The 21899-nt window shown below is 40.3% G+C and overlaps 1 protein-coding gene and 1 non-coding gene across 4 annotated transcripts in view; one reads left to right on the plus strand and one right to left on the minus strand.

The window, feature by feature from the left end:
- PHLPP2 (PH domain and leucine rich repeat protein phosphatase 2) overlaps positions 1–21899 on the plus strand; it is a 76608-nt gene that overhangs the window by 36235 nt on the left and 18474 nt on the right. For 2 of the 3 annotated variants that reach the window (XM_026456479.2, XM_026456481.2), the window contains 9 exons: positions 2340–2465; positions 5067–5221; positions 7112–7258; positions 7647–7877; positions 10310–10512; positions 13954–14014; positions 16936–17031; positions 18697–18852; positions 21677–21877. In XM_026456479.2, the coding sequence (XP_026312264.1) occupies positions 2340–2465; positions 5067–5221; positions 7112–7258; positions 7647–7877; positions 10310–10512; positions 13954–14014; positions 16936–17031; positions 18697–18852; positions 21677–21877 (1376 nt within the window). The remainder of the gene's footprint in view (positions 1–2339; positions 2466–5066; positions 5222–7111; positions 7259–7646; positions 7878–10309; positions 10513–13953; positions 14015–16935; positions 17032–18696; positions 18853–21676; positions 21878–21899) is intronic. The other variant, XM_026456480.2, reaches the window with a different exon arrangement.
- Positions 19812–19918, minus strand: LOC111541491. Its single transcript, XR_002731267.1, has one exon. It is a non-coding gene; the product is annotated as a U6 spliceosomal RNA (small nuclear RNA).

A 21899-nucleotide genomic window follows, 5' to 3' on the forward strand; every position in this document is an offset into this window, starting at 1 on the left:
CCGGGTTTACGCCATTCTCCTGCCTCAGCCTCCCGAGTAGCTGGGACTACAGGCGCCCGCCACCTCGCCTGGCTAGTTTTTTGTATTTTTTAGTAGAGATGGGGTTTCACTATGTTAGCCAGGATGGTCTCGATCTCCTGACCTCGTGATCCACCCGTCTCGGCCTCCCAAAGTGCTGGGATTACAGGCTTGAGCCACCGCGCCCGGCCAAGGATAAATCTTGAAAGTATAATTCTGAGTGAAAGAAGCCAGATACAAAAGTCTATTTATTGAATTATTCCATTTATATGAAATTCTGAAAAAGGCAAAAAATCATAGTGTTAGAAAATAGATCAGTGGCTGCCAGGGCATGGTGGGGAGGCGGCTGACTGTGTAACAACACAGAGGGAAGTTTGGGGGCCATGGGGTTGTACACTGTATTTATTCATTTATAAAAACTCATGAAATTGGTTATTTATACTCAGTGAATTAAAAAAAAAAATCAAGGCCAGGCGTGGCACAGTGGCTGACACCTGTAATCCTAGCACTTTGGGAGGCTCATGCAGGAGAATTACTTGAGTCCAGGAGTTCAAGACCAGCCTGGGCAACATAAGTGGGATTCTGTCTCTACCAAAAAATGAAAATTTAGCCAGGAACGGTGGCAGACACTTGTAGTCCTAGCTACTCAGGAAGCTAAGGCAGGAGGATCACTTGAACCTGTAAACTTGAGGCTGCACTGAGCCATGATCACACCATTGTACTCCAGCCTGGATGAAGCGTGACCTGTCTCAAAAAAATAAAAACCAGTGAATTTTATTTTAGGTTATACCTCAATAAAGCTAATCCCCAGAAAGACTTTTTTGTGTGTGTATTTGAGACGGAGTCTCGCTGTGTCACCCAGGCTGGAGTACAGTGGCACGATCTCGGCTCACTGCAACTTCCACCTCCTGGGTTCAAGCAGTTTTCCTGCTTCAGCCTCCCAAGTAGCGGGGCCAAAAGGACTTTAATGCAAAAAGCATTAGTAGGGATAAAGAGACTCATTACAAAATGATAAAAGGAACATTTCACCGTGAATATTTGATAATTCCAAAGTTATACGTATGTAAATATAATATCAATGTCTGTAATACAGAGATTAAAATAATTACTCCAGGAAGTTGACAAATTATAGTGAGATTTACAGATCTTTCTCAGTGTTTGACATTATATGATTCTCTGTACTTTTCTGTGTCAAGCATTCCAAAATATTTAAAAGATTATGCTAAAACAATCAGTATTTATTCTTCATTTCAATAATATTCTTTATTTTGACACAGACTCATTCAGTTGCAATGATTTGTTACTAATGAAAAATTGTTATGTTGTATCACAATTTAATATTGTGAAAATTATTTAATTTTAATTTTTTTAATATTCTCTTTTCTTGAAGTATTTTGTTTCTGCCGCTTGGTTCAATCTTTAGTTGGCAAAGAAACGTAATGTAAGTTTCCATCTGATTTGCCAAGCTATGACATAACAAGTGAGATACTAGACAAAAAGATGTAAATGGTTCCATAACTATAAAAAGACTGCTTCCTTATCAAAGCTATATAGGTTGAGTTGTTGGGATTTGGGGGAGAATTTCTTTTTTTTTGAGACAGAGTCTCACACTGTCTCCCAGGCTGGTATGCAGTGGCACACTCTTGGCTTACTGCAACCTCTGCCTCCTGGGTTCAAGCGATTCTCCTGCCTCAGCCTCCCGAGTAGCTAGAATTACAGGAGCCCGCGACCACACCTGGCTAATTTTTTATATTTTTAGTAGAAAAAGGGTTTCACTGTGTTGACCAGGCTGCTCTCGAACTCCTGACCTCATGATCCCCCTGCCTCAGCCTCCCAAAGTGCTGGGATTACAGGTGTGAGCCACCACGCCAGGCCGATAATTTCTTTAAGGAGCTGTTTTTGTGTTGTGAATTCCTGCCACCACTCCAAATAGGAATGGGGGAGGTTTTTGCCTCTTTTCTCAAGCCTAGTAAAAGAGATTTGAATTGGACTGAAGAGGACTTGGTAAGAGTTCCGTGCAGTAAGGGGGACATAGCGGGCTGGTATCCTGCTTCCTGACCAGCAAGTCCTAAGGACGAGAGGTGCTACCCAGCTGCTGGTGATAGAGCAGAAGCACAGCCAATGTGTTGGGATCATTGTGTACTCCTTGGGTATGTTCATGTGTGACCCATTGGCAGATGGAGGGGGACAAGCGGGGAGAGAGAAAAAATAAAAAGTAACTCTATTTTAAAAAATTCAGTTGTTCGTCTTGTGATTGCCTTTTGCTTTTTGACTAGGATTTTTTTTTTTTAGTGGTTCTGGTTTTCTCCCCTCCTCTTCAGATAGAAGAAGTGAAGCGACGGCAGTACTCCCTTGCTTTCAGCTCAGCAGGAGCCCAAGCTCAGACCTATCACGTCAGCTTCGAGACTTTGGCTGAGTACCAGCGATGGCAACGGCAAGCATCCAAGGTGAAAAGTGGTAGGATGTTCTGATGTGTAGATAAGAATAGAGAACCCCAGGCCGGGCGCAGTGGCTCATGTCTGTAATCCCAGCACTTTGGGATGCCGAGGTGGGCTGATCACCTGAGGTCAGGAGTTCGAGACCAGCCTGACCAATATGGTGAAACCCTGTCTTTACTAAAACACAAAAAATTAGCCAGGCGTGGTGGCGTGCACCTGTAGTCCCAGCTACTCAGAAGGCTGAGGCAGGAGAATCGCTTGAACCTGGGAGGCGGAGGTTGCAGTGAGCCGACATCGCGCCACAGCATTCCAGCCTGTGACAAAGCAAGACTCCATCTCAAAAAAAAAAAAAAAAAAAATAGAGTACCCCAAGAGAAACGTATATTGAAACCGATGAGCGAGTGCAGTGGCTCATGCATGTAATCCCAGCACTTTGGGAGGCTGAAGCAAGTGGATCACCTGAGTTCAGGAGTTCGAGACCAGCCTGACCAACATGGAGAAATCCCATCTCTATAAAAATACAAAATTAGCCGGGCGTGGTGGTGCATACCTGTAATTCCAGCTACTCGGGAAGCTGCGGCAGGAGAATCACTTGAACCCAGGAGGTGGAGGTTGCAGTCAGCCAAGATTGTGCCATTGCACTCTAGCCTGGGAAACAAGAGCAAAAGTCCGTCTCAAAAAAAAGCAACTGAACTTATTCCCAAGATGGCAAATGATAATGATAGCAAATTATAATTTTTAATTTCCTTTCTAGGCCTTTCCTGAGTATGTAGTGAGTAAAATCATGGAATTCCACCAGGTCTTTAACTTATTTGTATATGCATAGTACAAAATGCTGTCAAAAATGTTTGCAGGTGCATTTTCCTCTGTACTATCTCTGGGAGGTAGGGCCTTAGAAGGAATTAAGACACAACAAGATTTGACCCTTGAAGGAATTGAGATACAATGAGATTTAAATGACCTTTCCTCGACCATAGTAGTCAGTGATAGATGGATGCATTCCATAACTTGTGTCCCAGTGCTTCTCGGTCTGCATATGTTCAGAACAGCCTTGGTGAACCACTTCAAGTGTGCAGTTATTGATGATGGGACAGTGACCTCTAATGCTGTCACAAACCATTATCCCTATATGCCAAGGATAATTAGTCTTTCAACATCATTTCTGCTCTTGAGCCTTTAAAGAACAATAAAGTGTATTGTGATTTCCAGATTCTCTTTTTCTTCTAGCTGTCTTTGCAGGATTTTGTATAAGAGATTGTTATAGTATAAGGACATACCATCAAAACATGAATGACTTCCTTTTTTTTTTTTTTTTTTTTTTTTGGAGATGGAGTCTTACTGTCACCTAGGCTGGAATACAGTGGTATAGTCTTGGCTCACTGCAACCTTTGTTTCCTGGGTTCAAGCAGGTCTCCTGCCTCAGCCTCTGGAGTAGCTGGGATTACAGGTGTGTGCCATCACGCCCAGCTAATCTTTGTATTTTTAGTAGAGACAGAGTTTCACCATGTTGACCAGGCTGGTCTCGAACTCCTGACCTCACATGATCTGCCCATCTTGGCCTCCCAAAGTGCTGGCATTATGGTGTGAGCCACCACGCCCAGCCATGAATGACTTTTCTAGTGATATATTGTTTCTTTTTTTAGATCAATTTTTGTAACCCATATTATATTAGCATACTGTTATAGAACTATAAAGCTTGTTTTGATTTTATTATTTTATAGTTATATTGTGTTGGCTATAAAATCTGCTCTGAATAAAACTGGTCCTAGTTTTAAGTAGCTATTCCATTCTTCTGCCCTTTTAAAGAGAAGTTAATTTTTTTTAGTGTCTTTGGCGTGTTTAGCAGTATGCTGTGTGCTTGGTTATTTACTTTTATCCTCAAAGCAGATGAAGAAACTGCTGATAAGTAGCAGAGCTAGTGTGGCTACAAAAGGCCATGTCTTTTCATATCACACTGCCTCTTAAAGTTTTTTCCAGTTATTTCGAATCATCTTAAGATAACTCCTTGCGGCCGGGTGCTGTGAATCAGGCCTGTAATCCCAGCACCTTGGGAGGCCGAAGAGGGTGGATTAACTGAGGTCAGGAGTTCGAGACCAGCCTGGCCAACATGGTGAAACCGTCTCTACTAAAAATAAAAAAATTAGCCTGGCCTGGTGGCACATACCTGTAATCACTGCTACTTGGGAGGCTGAGGCAGGAGAATTGCTTGAGCCCAGGAGGCGGAGGATGCAGTAAGCCGAGATCATGCCACTGCACTCCAGCCTGGCTGACAGAGCAAGACTGTGTCTCAAAAAAACAAACAAACAAACAAAAAGATTACTTCTTGCATGAAGTGTTAACTTTCCATCTTTAATGATACGTGTTTTTCTTTTTTTACCTTGTACTTATAGAGACTTTATAACTTTTACCCTTGTTTTTCAAGTAGCTTATGGTTTTAGGAAAAAGTAAAAATTAACTGGTATTTATAAATTAATAATTGGATCTTATTGCCTTTTTATTTTTTCCTGTCTTTTTAATTAGTATCTTTTTGTGTAAATGCCATTCCATTCCTTGCTGGGTGATAGACATCCAGTACTAGCTCAGAAAGCTCTTCTCTTTGACGTTATTCAGGTGGTGTCTCAGCGAATCAGTACCGTGGATCTCTCATGTTACAGCCTCGAGGAGGTTCCTGAGCATCTCTTCTATAGTCAAGATATTACCTACCTCAATTTGCGACACAACTTCATGCAGTTAGAAAGACCCGGAGGCCTCGACACACTCTATAAGTATGTGGAGAATGGGTTTCCAGACCTGTTAAAACCAACTCATAATCAGTATCTTATGACTACCTGCTACCATTAGATGTATATTCTAAAATTTCCCCTCCCTTTTGAAGAGGAAGTAAAAATTTTTATTCACGGAGTTCTCCTACCTGCCCTTTCCCCCCATAAAACAGAAGATTGATGTAAATGTTCTGTGAGCTTCTGTTGATCTGGGTAATCTTTTCATGTAAATCATTGACACTGATGCGTGATCTCCCTCCAAGTTACATCAAGAGATTTAGTATATGAGAAATTTTTGAATTAGAAGCATAGAATTTAACTAACGTAAAAGAGATAGGCCTAATTATAAGAATTTCACTCTGAGAGACAAGGCTATATCTTCCTTTTGTACCTTCCACTACCAACTCTTAAGTGTTTAGTCAGCTGTGATGCTTCTCTCTTCTTATACAGGAACCGTTGTAGCCCTACAGTGCTATGACCTACTTGTTATTCCATCTCCTTTATTAAAATATATACCCCATTCCCACCCTCCACTCATCCCACCTCACTCCTCCACTTAAGAATGGACGCAGTGAATAAATATGTGTTGTAAGTAATTGTCTGGGCTTCTGGAGGAGAAGGTAGAAATTGGAAATCAAAGCATTCAAAGTGATTTAAATTAGATGGTGACTAAAAAGATAATATACATTAAAATTACATATTTTACATCCTTCCTTAAGAGCTAATAATTCTAGAGTGATGTCCAGAAAATGTTGTGTTTTGTTATCTCATCTGATAATTGTTTTAGAAAGTTTTTCAAGTGTAAGCGTCTACTTAGTAATGAGGTAGTTATTTTAATAATATTGGCTTGTAAAAATGAAAACAATAATTTTAAGGAAGTTGGTTTCTAGCATTTCTTTGTGAGTTGCTATGAAAAAGAAGTAGTCCAGTTTGAGGGCTGAATCATAAATTCTGAATTTAAAGAACCAGCCAAAGGAATAATCAGCAATCACGGTTAGGTCATCTGAAAATCACAAGTTGAAAATTTGAAAAAGAGAAGCATTAGAATGAGGTACCAGGGATTCATATCTAGAAGCAGGTGATTGATCATCATCATGGAGAACATCTCAGCCTTACCATCTTGCACTTGGATAATAACAAAACATCCTACTCCCTAGTGGAATTAGCAGAGTCTCTCATAAAAAGTTCTTGCTAATGAAACCTTTAACATCTTAATTATAATACAATGGATATCAAGAAGAAACCCAAGAGATCCATTTTATAACAATGCTATCTCTAGGTAAGACAATATAGATACTTCTATTTCCATGAACAAAATAGAAGCACTAAAAATTACTATTTTGTGTATCAGGTCACGTAATGGTAAAATGCTGTCACATTCATTATTTTGAAGCTCTAACTGGTTTATTCATTTTATGTGACATTTGAGCCAACATAATTTCAGTATGAAAAAAAGTTGCTTATTAAAAATGGGATTTGGTCTACATATTTGTTAGCTGTTGCTCTATGAGTTGATTAATTCTTGCAAGGCTTTTGTATATTACATGTAGAAATTTAATAATGGAAAAATTTCAAGCATATCAAGTATGATGAAATACAAAAGAATTATACCAGCATGAGCTGTTCTTCAAGATTGTCTACCTTTTTAAGGAGAAAGGAGAGCTCCTGTAATGCTAGACCTGGTTTCCTTCATCACATGGACTGTGCATTAGTCATCTTGGTGTCCTCTGTCCCCACTCAATGTTTGATGTGTAGCAAGTGCTCAATAAGTATTTTTGGAATAAATTCTATTAGACATTTAAAATAGATTATCAAAGTCCATTGATGTCCCTCGTAAAGATATAGTAATAGATGTATTGAAATGCAATATCCATTTTTGCCTTTGCTCTTTAGATTTTCTCAACTGAAGGGCCTGAACTTGTCCCATAATAAACTTGGGTTGTTTCCTATATTGTTATGTGAGATCTCTACCCTTACTGAGCTCAACCTTTCCTGTAATGGATTTCGTGACCTACCAAGTCAAATTGGCAATCTGCTAAAGTAAGTAACTTTTACTAGATTCATCTTTTCCCTTGCAGGATAAGGAACTTGCCTGGGGTTTGGAATGAAGGTAGAACCATGAGCTCTTGCAGTGAAATAAATCGTGTACTTACTAGGATTCTAGTCAGCAGCAGTTTTTGACATCATAGATCTACCTGCCTATAGCAGGGACTGATCCCTCAGCTTCAACAGCAGAGGTCTTAACTCTTTTAATGTTGGGGTGACCATTTGTGTAAGTCATCTATTAAGTCTGTATAGATGGAGAGTTAGGACACTACTATTTTTGGATTGATAATTAATTAGTGACATAAATCAGAATCCCTAACTGATTCTATGCATTCCAGTGAAACCTTCCATAAAGTAGACTTGTTTTGTTTTCTTCCTATAGTCTTCAAACCCTCTGTCTTGATGGCAACTTTCTGACTACTTTACCTGAAGAACTGGGAAATCTACAACAGCTTTCCTCCTTGGGAATTTCCTTCAACAACTTTAGTCAAATTCCTGAGGTTTATGAGAAACTCACTATGTTAGATAAAGTGGTTATGGCAGGAAATTGCCTGGAAGTCCTGAACTTAGGGGTGCTGAATAGGATGAACCATATCAAGCATGTGGATTTAAGGTAAGGTTATTCTTTACCACAGCTTCCTTTAAATCGACTCTGTTGGACCTTTATGTCTTCTTTTTACGAAGATTTGTTTAAGACATTAGGGTTTTTAAAATTTTGGTGTCGTTGTTTTGAGACAAGGTCTCACTTTGTCACTCAGGCTAGAATACAGTGGCACGATCTCAGCCCACTGCAGTCTTGACCTCCTGTTCTCAGGCGATTCTCCCACCTTAGCCTCCCAAGTAGTTGGGACTTCAGGTGCGCACCACTAGGCCTGGCTAATTTTTTTTCTATTTTTAGTAGAAACGAGGTTTCACCATGTTGTGCAGGCTGGTCTCAAACTCCTGGACTTGAGCAGTCCACCTACCTCAGCCTCCCAAAGTGCTGGGATTACAGGTGTGAGCTGCCATGCCTGGCCCATAACATTAGGTATTTTGAACAATGTAGAAATGTATATTTTCAAAGGTATAGTAAGACTTTAGTTATCATTCAGTAGCAGAGAGATGAAGGATCATGTAGTTGTACCATGTGATAGAGACTATCAAATTGCCTTTGACAGAGGTTGTTTTTGCTTACCTTCCCATCAATGTATATTTTTTATTTTTTAAATTTTTTGTAGAGATGGAGTCTCACTGTGTTGTCCAAGCTGGTCTTGAACTCCCTGGCTCAAGTAATCCTCCTGCCTTGGTCTCCTAAAGTGTTGGGATTACAGGTGTAAGCCACTGTGCCTGACCCCTCCAACATTGTAGGAGAATTCCCATTTTCTCATATCTTTGTCAGTGTTGGATTTTAGCATTTCTTTTTCTTTATCATCAGTCTAGTAGATTGAAACAAGTATTTCATTGTTTTAATCAACATTAATTTACATAGCAGTGAGGTTGAACATCTTTTTATATGTATATTAGTAGTTTGTAGATTTCCATAAATGACATTTTTCTGTTGAGTCATTGGGTTTCTTCTTGATATCCATTGTATTACAATTAAAATGTTAAAGGTTTCATTACTAAGAACTTTTTTTTTTTTTTTTGAGACAGAGTCTCGCTCTGTCCCCCAGGCTGGAGTGCAGTGGCTGGATCTCAGCTCACTGCAAGCTCCGCCTCTCGGGTTCACACCATTCTCCTGCCTCAGCCTCCCGAGTAGCTGGGGCTATAGGCGCCCGCCACCTCGCCCGGCTAGTTTTTTGTATTTTTTAGTAGAGACGGGGGTTTCACCGTGTTACTCAGGATAGTCTCGATCTCCTGACCCAGTGATCCGCCCATCTCGGCCTCCCAAAGTGCTGGGATTACAGGCTTGAGTCACCGCGCCCGGCCACTAAGAACTTTTTATGAGGATTTTATTTTCTGGTCATAACCTTTTCCTAATTGAAGCTGGTAAAAAGACACCTATTGGGTGTTCTGTAATTTACAGTAAACCATTGATGTACCTTGTAAAGACAGTAACAGAGAGTTTTTGTTTTTTTTTAACCACACTGGAGACTTGAGAGATTTATAGAAATACAGGAAAGTGAGAACAGACCTACATAAATTAAATCATATACTTGTACAGAAAAGAACCCAGAGGTCATTTTGTATAATTTACCTTTAAACTCTTCCATATATGTGTGTGTGTATATATATGTGAGTGTGTGTGTATATATATACACACACACAGATTATTTCCTTGTCTGTTAATTAATTTTATGTGAACCTTAGCACTAGAGATAGAGCAGGCATAGCAGTAGGAGGAAGTATGGTTCCATCCTTATACTCTGGACATGGTACTGTTGTGACTGCTTTGCTACTCACTCACTCAAAAGGTTGTGTTCATCTTCCTGTTCCTTTGTCCTACTTAGTGCCCACCTGACCTTATTAGGTGTTTGGATAAAAGTGTTTAACTTGTTCGTAGATATGGCCTGTTTTTTCCTTCTCTTTATTAATTTGTATATGTATTTGCCAGTCTGGATTGTCTGACTTAGCTGTACCTTGAGTTATTCATCAACTGTAGTTATTTATATAGTATCTTGCAAAATGAGGCAAGTAGTGAAATTCTTAAATTGTTTACGAAACAGAGAAAGGGAGCCGGGCACGGTGGCTCACATCTGTAATCCCAGCATTTTGGGAGGCTGAGGTGGGCAGATCATCTGAGGTTAGGAGTTCAAGCCTGGCCAACATGGTAAAACCCCATCTCTACTAAAAATACAAAAAATTAGCTGGGCATGGTGAGGGTGCCTCTAATCCTAGCAACTTGGGTGGCTGAGGCAGGAGAATCACTTGAACCCGGGAGGCGGAGGTTGCAGTGAACCGAGATCACGCCTTTGCACTCCAGCCTGGGCAACACAGCGAAACTCCGTCTCAAAACAAAAAGAAAACGAAACGGAGAAAGGGATCATGCCTGTCCTATTTTTTATTCTGGTAAGCGCATTTAATAGACTCTTGTTTCTGATTATTTTCTTGTTTCTGCATATTAAGGATGAACCATTTGAAAACCATGGCTATTGAAAATCTGGAGGGAAATAAACACATCACCCACGTGGATCTGCGGGACAACCGACTGACTGACTTGGATCTTAGCTCTTTATGCAGCTTGGAACAGCTGCACTGTGAGCGGAACCAGCTGAGGGAGCTAACACTCAGTGGCTTCTCCCTTCGGACCCTCTATGCCAGTTCCAACAGTGAGTTTTCTATCCAGCCTTTTGTTTTTTTCTCTTTCAGCTGTTGTCAGTGCTTTCTAAGAACAGTGACATCTGTGGTGTTCCTCAGCCACTCTGCAGGATGGGGTTTGTGGCTCATTGAGGCAAAGCTTTATCTTTTCACTTTGCTGTCAATACTTAAGTGGTTGCAGTGCGCATAAAGACATGGCAGGATACTTTGAGCTTTACTAATTGAGCATAATAAGAGGCATTCCACAGAGTAGTGGTGGTGGGGAAGTGGGCAAGCATGTTCAAAACAGAGCATCAATAATGGTCTAAAACGGGTTGGCAAACTATACCCCAGGACTGCATCTGGCCTGCCACCTCTTTTTGTATGGCCCATAAGGAATGGTTTTTACATTTTTCTAGTGGCTAGGTTAAAAAAAAAGTCAAAAGGAGAATTTTGTGACTGAGCCTGGGGGCTCATGCCTGTAATCCCAGCACTTTGGGAGGCCAAGATGGGCTGATCACCTGAACTCATGAGTTTGAGATTAGCCTGGGCAACATGGCGAAACCCCGTCTCTGCAAAAAATACAAAAATTAGCCAGCATGGTGGCACACCTGTGCTCCTAGCTACTCGGGAGGCTGGCATGGGAGGATCACTTGAACTTGGAAGGCAGAGGTTACAGTGAGCTGAGATCGTGCCATGTGTTGTTCTCATGAGAGAACTGGGTGAGACTTGTGAGACCCCATCTCAAAAAAAGAAAGAAGAATAATTTTGTGACATGTGAAAATCACTATGAAATTCAAGTTTCTATGTTTCTAAATGAAGTTTTACTGGAATGCAGCCACAGTAGTTTGTTTGCATATTATTTATACATTCTTGCTCTTGTGCTACAGCAGCAGAATTTCCTGCTTGGGATATATCCCAGAGACACCCACATGTGCAAAGGAGATGTATACCAGATTGTTTATCACTTTTTGTGAGCACAAAAAGGTAGGATTTTGAGATGGAGTCTAGCTCTGTTGCCCAGGCTGGAGTGCAGTTGCCTGATCTTGGCTCACTGCAACCTCTGCCGCCCAGTTTCACGTGATTCTCTTCTCTTAGCCTCCTGAGTAGCTGGGATTACAGGAGTGTGCCACCATGCCCATCTAATTCTTACATTTTTAGTAGAGACACGGTTTCACCATATTGGCCATGCTGTTCTTGAACTCCTAACCTCCAGTTAGCTGCCCACCTCAGCCTCCCAAAGGTTTGGGATTACAGGCGTGAGCCATTGCACCTGGCCTAAAAGTAGGATTTTTAATAGGAAAATTGGTAAATCAGTAGTGATATATTTATGCAACAGAATATTGCACAGCAGTGGAAATGAATGTACTAAAGCTTCGTATGGTAATATGGATAAATTGCAAACTTTTTTTTGAGCAAGGAAAAGTACATAATTAAATGTATATTGTGATAGTTATGTCAAAATTTAAAACACAGAAATACTGTTTTCTTAGCTATAAGCATGCTATTAGTATGAAAGAATACATAAGAGTGATGAAAACCATATTCAGGATGATGTTTACCTCTTGGTATGTGTGGTATTGTAATTATTTAAAAAAAAAAAAAAGTCTGGGCTGGGCGCGGTGGCTCAAGCCTGTAATCCCAACACTTTGGGAGGCCGAAGTGGACGGATCACCTGAGATCAGGAGTTCGGGACCAGCCTGGCTAACATGGTGAAAGACCGTCTCTACTAAAAATAGAAAAGATTAGCCAGGCGTGGTGGCGTGTGCCTGTAATCCCAGCTACTCGGGAGGCTGAGGCAGGAGAATTGCTTGAACCCAGGAGGTGGAGGTTGCAGTGAGCCAAGATTGCACCACTGCACTCCAGCTTGGGCAACAAGAGCGAAGCTCCATCTCAAAAAAGAAAAAAAAAAAGGTCTACAGCATATAAAGCAGAATGTAGATTTGTTAAAAGCTATGATAGGTGAAAGAGGGTTCATTATTTTATTCTCTTTATTTTTCTGTATATGTAAACTAGATTATACAGATAAAAGTTGAGGAGTTCTATTTGCATTGCCTTTTATTATGTTATAGAAGCTTCAAATTGTAGCTTAGATTAATTGCTTGGTCAGAAGAGTGTTAAAACTGGTGAGTGTTGACTTACGCTGTTTATAGATGCCTGACATCGTATTAAGTCCTAGCCATGGAGATTTTTGTTATCAGGCCCATCCCTATCCTTAATGTGTCTAAAGAGTCTGAATTCCTGGCCTTACTGGAAAAGACCTCATCAACAGGCGTGCAGTCCTAAATATTTACTCTTTGTAAATATTTAAGTATTTACAAATAAATTAAATATTTTAATTGTATTTAAATACTTAAATACATAAAAACTTGCAGTTTTGATGCCTCAAAGTCAAGAACTCTGCTTTACAGAAAGAAATTATCTAAATGTGATCAGTTAATATAGGGAAAGCACTGAACTTGACTAGTCATCAGGGATATGCAAATTGAAACTCCTATGTGGCACCACTACACACCTACCAGAATGACTAGAATGGACTAAAAATCCCAGGGGCAGCTGTTGGAGTGTAAATTGGTATAACTGCTTTGGAATACTGTTCAGTAGTATCTCCTAAGGTGAACAGAAACATACCCTGTACCTAGCAGTGCCTCTTCTAGGCTTATGCTCAAAATAAGGACTTACATTAGTTCACAAAAGACATGGACAAATATGTTCATAGAAGTACTATTCATAGTAACTGCAAACTGGAAAGGACTTACATGTCCATCAACTCTAAAATGGGCAAATAAATTGTGGTATATTCACATAAAATAATTTTATACAGGTATGAGAATGAATGAACTATAATCATATGCAACTGTATAAACAAATCCTGTAAACATACTGTGGAGTGAATGAAGCCAGAGAAATGAATTATACATACTGTGTGCATATATTTATGTAGACAGACAGAAGTAATTATACCTACTGCATGCATATATTTATGTAGACAGGCAAAAGCAATTTAGTACTTGGTCAGGATAATGTTACCCTTGAGGGGCAGTGACTGGAAGGGGAAACATGGGGCAGTTCCCAGGGAACTGGTAATGTTCTGTTTCTTGATGTGGGTGTTGGTTCCATTAGTATGTTCAGTTTGTGAAAATTTACTGAATTGTTGCACTTTTCTGTATTTATGTTATACTTCAATTAAAAGTTAAAATATTTCCTGTTAACGTTTAACTACTGCTTAACCTTGTGTAAAGGCAGTGCAGTACACAGGATTCTTCAGTTAGCTGTTCCATTTGTTTTTCAAGACAAATTGGGATCAAACAGTTAGTCAAAGTGAGTTTTCGGTAGTTTTTGTCTTTAACTCATTTTAGTAGAAGGCATCAGTTTTCTCTCTGGTGATTTCACTAAGCTACTTTTCTCTTGTCAGCTCTCAGTTACTTTCTTTTTTAGAGGATGTCACTAACACCTGTTTGTTTATGGATTAGGGCTGACAGCAGTGAACGTCTATCCAGTACCCAGCCTGCTCACTTCCTTGGATCTCTCCCGGTGAGTGTTGCTGATGAGGTGGTACTTGTTTCTTACCGTTTAAGAGGTACATGTGGATTCTTTGCCAGTTTTGATGTACAAGAAGTCTTAAGTATTTTGAAATATTTGGATAACCTGGAAAAAGGAGAAAGGATGAGTGGATCAATAAGTTTAATAGCCTTACTGTATAAAGGAAGGATTCTCTTGAAATAGTAAGGTGTCTATGAATTACTCTTTCTTAAAGACTGTAGATGTAGGATGAGATGCAAACAAAGAAGACCTGTTATCTTCATGGCACTGATTCCCATTTTGTCAGTTGGACTCAGATAATTCTTGATTTTTAGATAATGGGTTTTTGTTTCTTTTTGGTTTTGATTTTGGTTTTTTGAGACGGAGTCTCACTCTGTTGCCCAGGCTGGAGTGCAGTAGCGTGATCTCGGCTCACTGCAAGCTCTGCCTCCCGGGTTCATGCCATTCTCCTGCCTAAGCCTCCTGAGTAGCTGGGACTACAGGCGTCCGCCACCACGCCCTGCTAATATTTTCTATTTTTAGTAGAGACGGGGTTTCACCATGTTAGCCAGGATGGTCTTATCTCCTGACCTCGTGATCCGCCCGCCTCGGCCTCCCAAAGTGCTGGGATTACAGGCGTGAGCCACTGCACCTGGCCAGATAGTGGGTTTTAAAATACTATTTATTTATTTTGTACTCCTGTAACTCATATTGGTCTCATTTTTGAAGGGATATTAATTATATTCAGGATTTTACTACTACTCTCAGTGGCCAGAAACAAACATAAATGAGGTTTGTTTTTCTTTTATTCATTTTTGACAACTGTTGGGCATTCTGGGTTCAGTGGTTGAGTTTTGCAGTCTAGTGGCGAGATGAACAATCAAACAAGCAGTGACAGGGCAGCATCCTAAGTGCTGTGAGTACAGGATGCCCAGAGCAGATCAAAGGGGCAGTGGGCAGGGTCCTATGTGGTCAGGGCTGTTGTGAAGACTCGGTGAGGTGATAGATGCAGAATGCATGGGATAGTACCTGATCTGTAGTCACCCCAAGAAATACTAGCTATTGTAACCAGGTTTCTTTTTGTTGATTTCATTACTTTATCATTATCATTTTGAGCTAATGTTTTAGACTCCATTTCTTTCTGCTTATCTTCCCAGCAAAACCCCAGTGTGGATCAGCACTAAAATTTTACCTTTTCCATCGAGCTTGATCGTTGCCAAAGAAAATCACATCCGAGTAGACACCACTGCAAACTCAAAATTTCCAACTTCATCTGGAGCTTATTGGTTCTCTCTCTTGCCAGCTCCTCCCAGTGTCCTCAGCATCTGCCTCCCTCAGTGTCCCCTTCCCCAGTCTCCTCCATACTGGAACTTAGCTTCTTACTTGATTGGGAAAATAGAGGCCATTGTGGGTGGTTTCCCTCAGCTTCTGAACACCTACCTTGCTTGAATTTATATAGATGCGTTTCATTCTCAGCTTCTCTCCTCTGTTCATGGCCAGTCTAGCTGTCTGTGCCTGTGTCCCCTCCACTCCCACTGCCGTGGACCTTGCTCTGTTCGTCTTCATTGTCCTCCTCCCTCCTCTTCCCCTTTCCCTCCTCTCTCTCTGTGTGTGTGTTTTCAGCCTCTTTTTTCTTACTCTGTACACACACTTTATCTCTTCTGTCATAACAAAGTTCCCTTTACCTCACAACCCCCCAGCTATTGTCTTAATTCCTTTCTTCCCCGTTTTGTCCAAATTTCTCAAGAATTATGTGCATTTGTTGGCTTAGTTTCTTCAGTCTCCATCTGCTTATCCCTCTAACAACTCAGTTTAGTTCTGCTTTTATTGGAAATTTTCTGTATTGACACAGTTAATCTTGCTCTCTTTTCTCCAAACATGCTTTTTCCTTGACTAGCTAATATAGTCTGATTCTTTTCAGGCCACTTTGACCATGTTTCTTTTGCATACCCTTCTTCCTCAGCTAGCCCTTTAAAGGCTGATTATCCCCAGGGTTCTGTCCTTGGTCCGCTACACTCCATTGGACGCGACCTCATTTACTCCAGTTATTTCAGCTACACTCACATCTCCAACCCAGGCCCTCTCCTCCGGGTGCTCCAGCATCACCAAGCTGCATGTTATTCCCCATACTCGTCATGTGTTTCTTCTCTTGCCTCTGTGCTCCAGCTCATGTTGCCACCCAGTGCTTGTAATGTGCTCCTCACCTCAGGCTATTGTATAGCACCTTCATATTCTAACCCACATATTTCTTAGAGAGCTTATTTTGATCCATTTTAGGTAAAGGGTTTCCTTCACTAAGGTATAGCAATATGTGTGTTTCTCTTACATAGTGCTACTTCATTCTGCCTCATTATATCACTCGATAAACCCATAGATATCTTGAGGCCTAGAGAAGCTGTCACATCTGAAAAAAAATTCTCTACTAAATATCTGCATAGTGCTCTACTGATTATTTGAGCTCACGTTCTAAATGGTTTGAAACTTTTCCCCCACCAGTTATCTGTTGGCTTTACTGTCTCACTTTTATTTGTTCTGTTCATTTTCCCTGGAATTTACTTCTTTTCTTACCCAGTCATTACCTGTGGAAGTCTTAAGTCATCTTTGAAGGTTTGTTAATTATAATTCCTTATCTTTCCCTCATCCCATCCCAAGTGTGCTTTTTTATTGTAGGAAGCCTTTTTATCTTCTTTGAGCATACAGCATGATTGATCCAGTATTATACATTTTCAAGTACTTGTCTCTCCTATCCCTTCTAAGTCAACAGCATTCATTGAGCACCTACTGTATTCCAGGTAATGTACCATGGGATGCCTTGGAGACTGTGTCCCTGCCCTCAAGGGCTCACAGGCTGGTTAATGGATACATTACAGTCTAGTGAAATGAGTTCCACTTTTCATCTTAAATGTTGCCATTTAATTATTTGTTTTCTGCAGAAACCTGCTAGAGTGTGTCCCTGACTGGGCCTGTGAAGCAAAGAAGATAGAAGTATTAGATGTGAGCTATAATCTTCTCACAGAGGTTCCCATAAGGTATGTGTGCCTGAATGCATATATTATGTATATATGTATGTATGTACTAACATTTACGTGTGTGTGTATTTAATTTTTTTTCTAGATTTGGGTTGCCTTTTATTTGTTCAGTGAGTGTTGAGTACCTGTTGAGCATGAGGCAGTGTGATGTGCTGTAAGGAACATAGTAAAGGCTAAAGCATGGGCTTGGCTTGCAAGGAACTTAATGAGAAGATAGTATAATATATGTGGATAACTGTGATGAAGTAAATATACTAAGAATTGCTGCCATAGGTTGGTGACATGATAGTAATAATGGTTAATTTTTTTTAGGATGAGCTGTTATAAGCTGAGCAATGTTGTAAGAATATCACTTTTATGATCTTACCTAATCCTTTAAAAACCTTATTATATATTTAATAGGTACTCTTATCTTCATCTTAGAAATGAGGAAAGTAAAGCTTAGAGCAGTTAGGTAACTTGTTGAAGGTTGCACTTAACCAGGAAGTGATGGGAGCTGGCATTTGAAGGTAGTCTTTCTTTTTGGGAGGCGGGGGTGGGGGACGGAGACAGGGTCTCATTCTGTCACCCAGGCTGGAGTGCAGTGGCACAATCACTGCTCACTGTGGCATCAACCTGCTGGGCTCAGGTGATTCTCTGGCCTCAGTGCCCCCCTCCCAATAGCTGGGACTGTGGGTGCACACCACCACACCCAGGTAATTTTTGTGTTTTTAGTCGAGACGGGGCTTTGCCATGTTGGCCGCTCTGGTCTCAAACTCCTGGGCTCAAACGATGGGCCCATCTCAGCCTCCCAAAGTGCTGGGATTACAGGCATGAGCCACCACACCTGGCCTTGGATATAGTCACTTTTACTGCAGAGCTTTCACTCTTAATCACTACACTGTATAAATTAAATGGAGAAAATCAGAATAAATTTGAATAATTAGGGAATGTTTCATGAGAAGATGGCATTTGAATTGACCCTTACCAGATGATGGGATTTTTTCTAAGTGATGGGAGAAAGAGAGTGGTGCTTGGTGAAGGGGGCAGGGAATGATATATTCAAAACCATTGAGGTATAAAATACATGGTTATTACCTATGGAGTCTTTAAAATTAAACTACAGGCATTTAACATAGTAAATATGAACATAATCTTTGGAGTCAAAACTTAATTCAAGTCCAGACTTTACTATTTACTATGCAGTGTAAAATCTTAGGCAAATCAAAGTTACCAAACCTTTCTGAATGAGCTTCATTTTAATGAACTTCATTGTTAAGTGGCTTAGCACGTTTTAAGCACTCAATAAATAGTAGTTTTTATTGTAGTGAATTGTTACGAGTTTATTCACAAGATGTGTTAATATACTGAATTTTTGGTGCTGCTTAGACTTAAAATCTAAATTGATTTATTCTAAAAATTGCCTTTTTAGTTTAGATCTCCTGTGTGCTGTTTGCCTTTATTAATTCACCTTTTCTCAGAATGACCTTAATGACTTCCTGGTGGGTGGTAGGTAAACATATGGTCATAGCTGCTTTCTTGGCTCAGGCACTTGTCAGTGAGTATACAGTCTGGGAGAATATGTTTCTGTAAGTTAACTGAGTTCAGTTCAATGGGCCAGGACAGCCTCAGAAAGAATGAGTTAACTAAGTTTTTTATTTGTTTGTTTGTATGTTTCCCCCCTAGAATTCTGAGTAGCTTGAGTCTTAGAAAACTGATGCTGGGACACAATCACGTGCAAAACCTCCCAACACTGGTAGAGCACATCCCCCTCGAGGTGTTGGATCTTCAGCATAATGCACTCACGAGGCTGCCAGACACCCTCTTCTCCAAGGCCTTAAAGTAAGTACCATAGGATTTTTTTCAGAAGAGCAGAATCATTGGCTGAACAGACTGCAGTAACTTATCATTGAAGTGACCTTTGGAACTGTATTTACAGAGAGTTTACCTATAGTCCAACTATGGGTGGAGACTTATTTGCAATTTTTATGAAACAAAATATGACACTGTTTTATGAGGCAGTAATTCCTAGTTGAAGTAACTGTCAAATCCTTAAAGAGGTTTCTGTGTTGTAAACAATTTCAGAAAGGTTGAGAAAATTCAGGCTTTCATCTCTGAAAACAAATACAGTTGTGGTATTTAAAGATAAGTAACATTCTGCTGTGGCTTCTTTGGGCAATTTAGAGCTTTTGCATTGGAGAGAAAAGGACATACCACCAAAGTTAATTTGGTTTTTGCTTCTAGCTTTACCAGACTGCCTTTGAATTACAGTCTTTATGTGCAAGCTTTTTGGGTACTTTTTGAAAACTGTATTTACAGGTAATGTCCTTCCAAAAGGTGTCATTTGCCTTCTCACTATAAATTAACAAATAGATGACATGTCTTCCTATTTTAGGCCTGTAATCAGGTTTACCTAATGTGTACATCACCTTTAAGTGAAAGCTAGTTTTGTGGGGTTGGTTTGTTTTTGTGGGTTTTTTTTTTTTTTTTTTTAGAGACATGATTTCACTCTGTCACTCGGGCTGGAGTGCATTGGTGCAGTCATAGCTCACTGCAGCCTTGACCTCCTGGGTCTAAGTGATCCTTCCTCCTTAGCCTTCTAAGTAGTTGGGACCACAGTCGTGCACCACCACACCTGGCTAATTTTATTTTTTGTAGAGACAGGGTTTCACCATTTTGTTCAGGCTGGTCTCAAACTCCTAGACTCAAGTGATCTGCCTGCCTTGGCCTCTCAAAGTGTTGGGATTAACATGCATGAGCTACTGCACCCAACCTGAAAACTAGTGTTTTGGTTTTTTTTTTCAAATATGGAATGGTTCACAAATTTGCATGTTATTCTTGCTCAGAGTCCTTGCTAATCTTCTCTATATCGTTCCAGTTTTAGTATATGTGCTGCCAAAGCGAGCGCTGAAAACTGGTTTTTAATTATATTTTTCTACAACATGGAGAAGGCAATATTGTTTTCAATTTAGAAATGGAGAAAACAGAGATGAACAGTAGTAAATGAACAGGAGACGTAAAAAACTGTTCAGCCCACAGTTGTCTGGCTTGTTCTGTCTTTAGCAGCTTATACATCTCTTAATGTATAATACAGTTGGTTGCATGTTCTTCAGAATAAAATCTTTGGAAATTCTAAAAAGTATTTAAAGGAAATTTTCTTTATGTAACATTTATATGGAGTCTTGATGCAGTTGTTAATCTACAAATGTTTGTTAGCAATGCATAATGCTGTATTTGGTCCTCGTGATAGTCTGAATAAAATTAGTTTACAACCTTAGAATCTGTAGTGAGTAACTTAGCTGTAGTGAATTGTCAGTGGTATTTATTTGATGCTAACTCTGGACAGAGCTTTGTTGAGACCACAACACAAGCAGACACACAGTACTCGCCATTAGCTTAAAAGCTAATTCATTATGTAAAACTTATATTTCAATATAAAAAGCGAATTACGGATTATGGATCATACGACATGAAGAAGACCTGAGAACACACAAGTTTAATAATAACAGCTGCCTTTTATTGAGAATGTTCTGGACCGGGCGCAGTGGCTCACACCTGTAATCCCAGCACTTTGGGAGGCCGAGGCAGGCGGATCACGAGGTCAGGAGATCGAGACCATACTGGCTAACACGGTGAAACCCCGTCTCTACTAAAAATACAAAAAATCAGCCGGGCATGGTGGCGGGTGCCTGTAGTCCCAGCTGCTCAGGAGGCTGAGGCAGGGGAGTGGCGTGAACCTGGGAGGCGGAGCTTGCAGTGAGCTGAGATCGCGCCACTGTACTCCAGCCTGGGTGACAGAGTGAGACTCTGTCTCAAAAAAAAAAAAAAGAGAATATTCTGTATATACCAAATACTATGTTAGGCAAATTTTTAAATTATTCCATGTTTTGTCTATTAGATTGGCAAAGATTAAAATGGATTTCTAATATTCAGTGTTGACAGTTGACAAATGTGTGGCAAACTGGCATTCTTAATAGTCTTCTTGTGGAAGTATAATTTCTTTTTTTTTTTTTTTGAGACATAGTCTAGCTCTGTCACCAGGCTGGAGTGCAGTGATGTGATCTCGGCTCACTGCAACCTCCACCTCCTGGTTTCAACCAATTCTCCTGCCTCAGCCTCCTGAGTAGCTGGGATTACAGGAGTATTCCACCACGCCCAGCTAATTTTTTTATTTTTTATTTTTTTAGTAGAGACAGGGTTTCACCATGTTGGCCAGGATAGTCTTGATCTCTTGACCTTGTGATCCGCCCACCTTAGCCTCCCAAAGTGCTGGGATTACAGGCATGAGCCACCAGGCCCATCCCAGACAAAAGTTTTTCTAAATGGTGTATTCGTAGTTCAGAAATATGTGAACATGATATTCAGCAACATCCTTTCAGTAGGCAGTTTGACAGTAAAAGATGAAGTTAGGTTAGAATCAGGCACTCCAGAAGCCTGGGAAAACAACCAGGCTTGTACTTTTTTCTCTCTACTTGGTTTGCATGAATTGAGTAAAAGGAACTTTGGGTTGGATAGGATCAATTAGAGAAAAACTACTTGGAGAATGTTTTTCTTTTTTTCCATTTGGGAGCTTGGAATGGCAGCATTCCATACTGAGGTGACATGATGGTTTCTATATAGGAAGGCAACAAATAAAGGAGGTGATGATCTGTGTGTGTTCTGTCAGTCTCAGATACTTGAATGCATCTGCAAATAGTCTGGAGTCTTTACCATCTGCCTGCACTGGCGAGGAGAGTTTGAGTATGTTGCAGCTGCTTTATCTGACCAACAATCTCCTGACGGATCAGTGCATACCTGTCCTGGTGGGGCACCCGCACCTGCGAATCTTGCACCTTGCAAACAATCAGTTACAGACCTTTCCTGCAAGGTAAAATGAATGCAGACTTTGT

This window comes from Piliocolobus tephrosceles, chromosome 17, assembly GCF_002776525.5.
Source record: "Piliocolobus tephrosceles isolate RC106 chromosome 17, ASM277652v3, whole genome shotgun sequence".
Lineage (NCBI taxonomy): Eukaryota > Metazoa > Chordata > Mammalia > Primates > Cercopithecidae > Piliocolobus > Piliocolobus tephrosceles.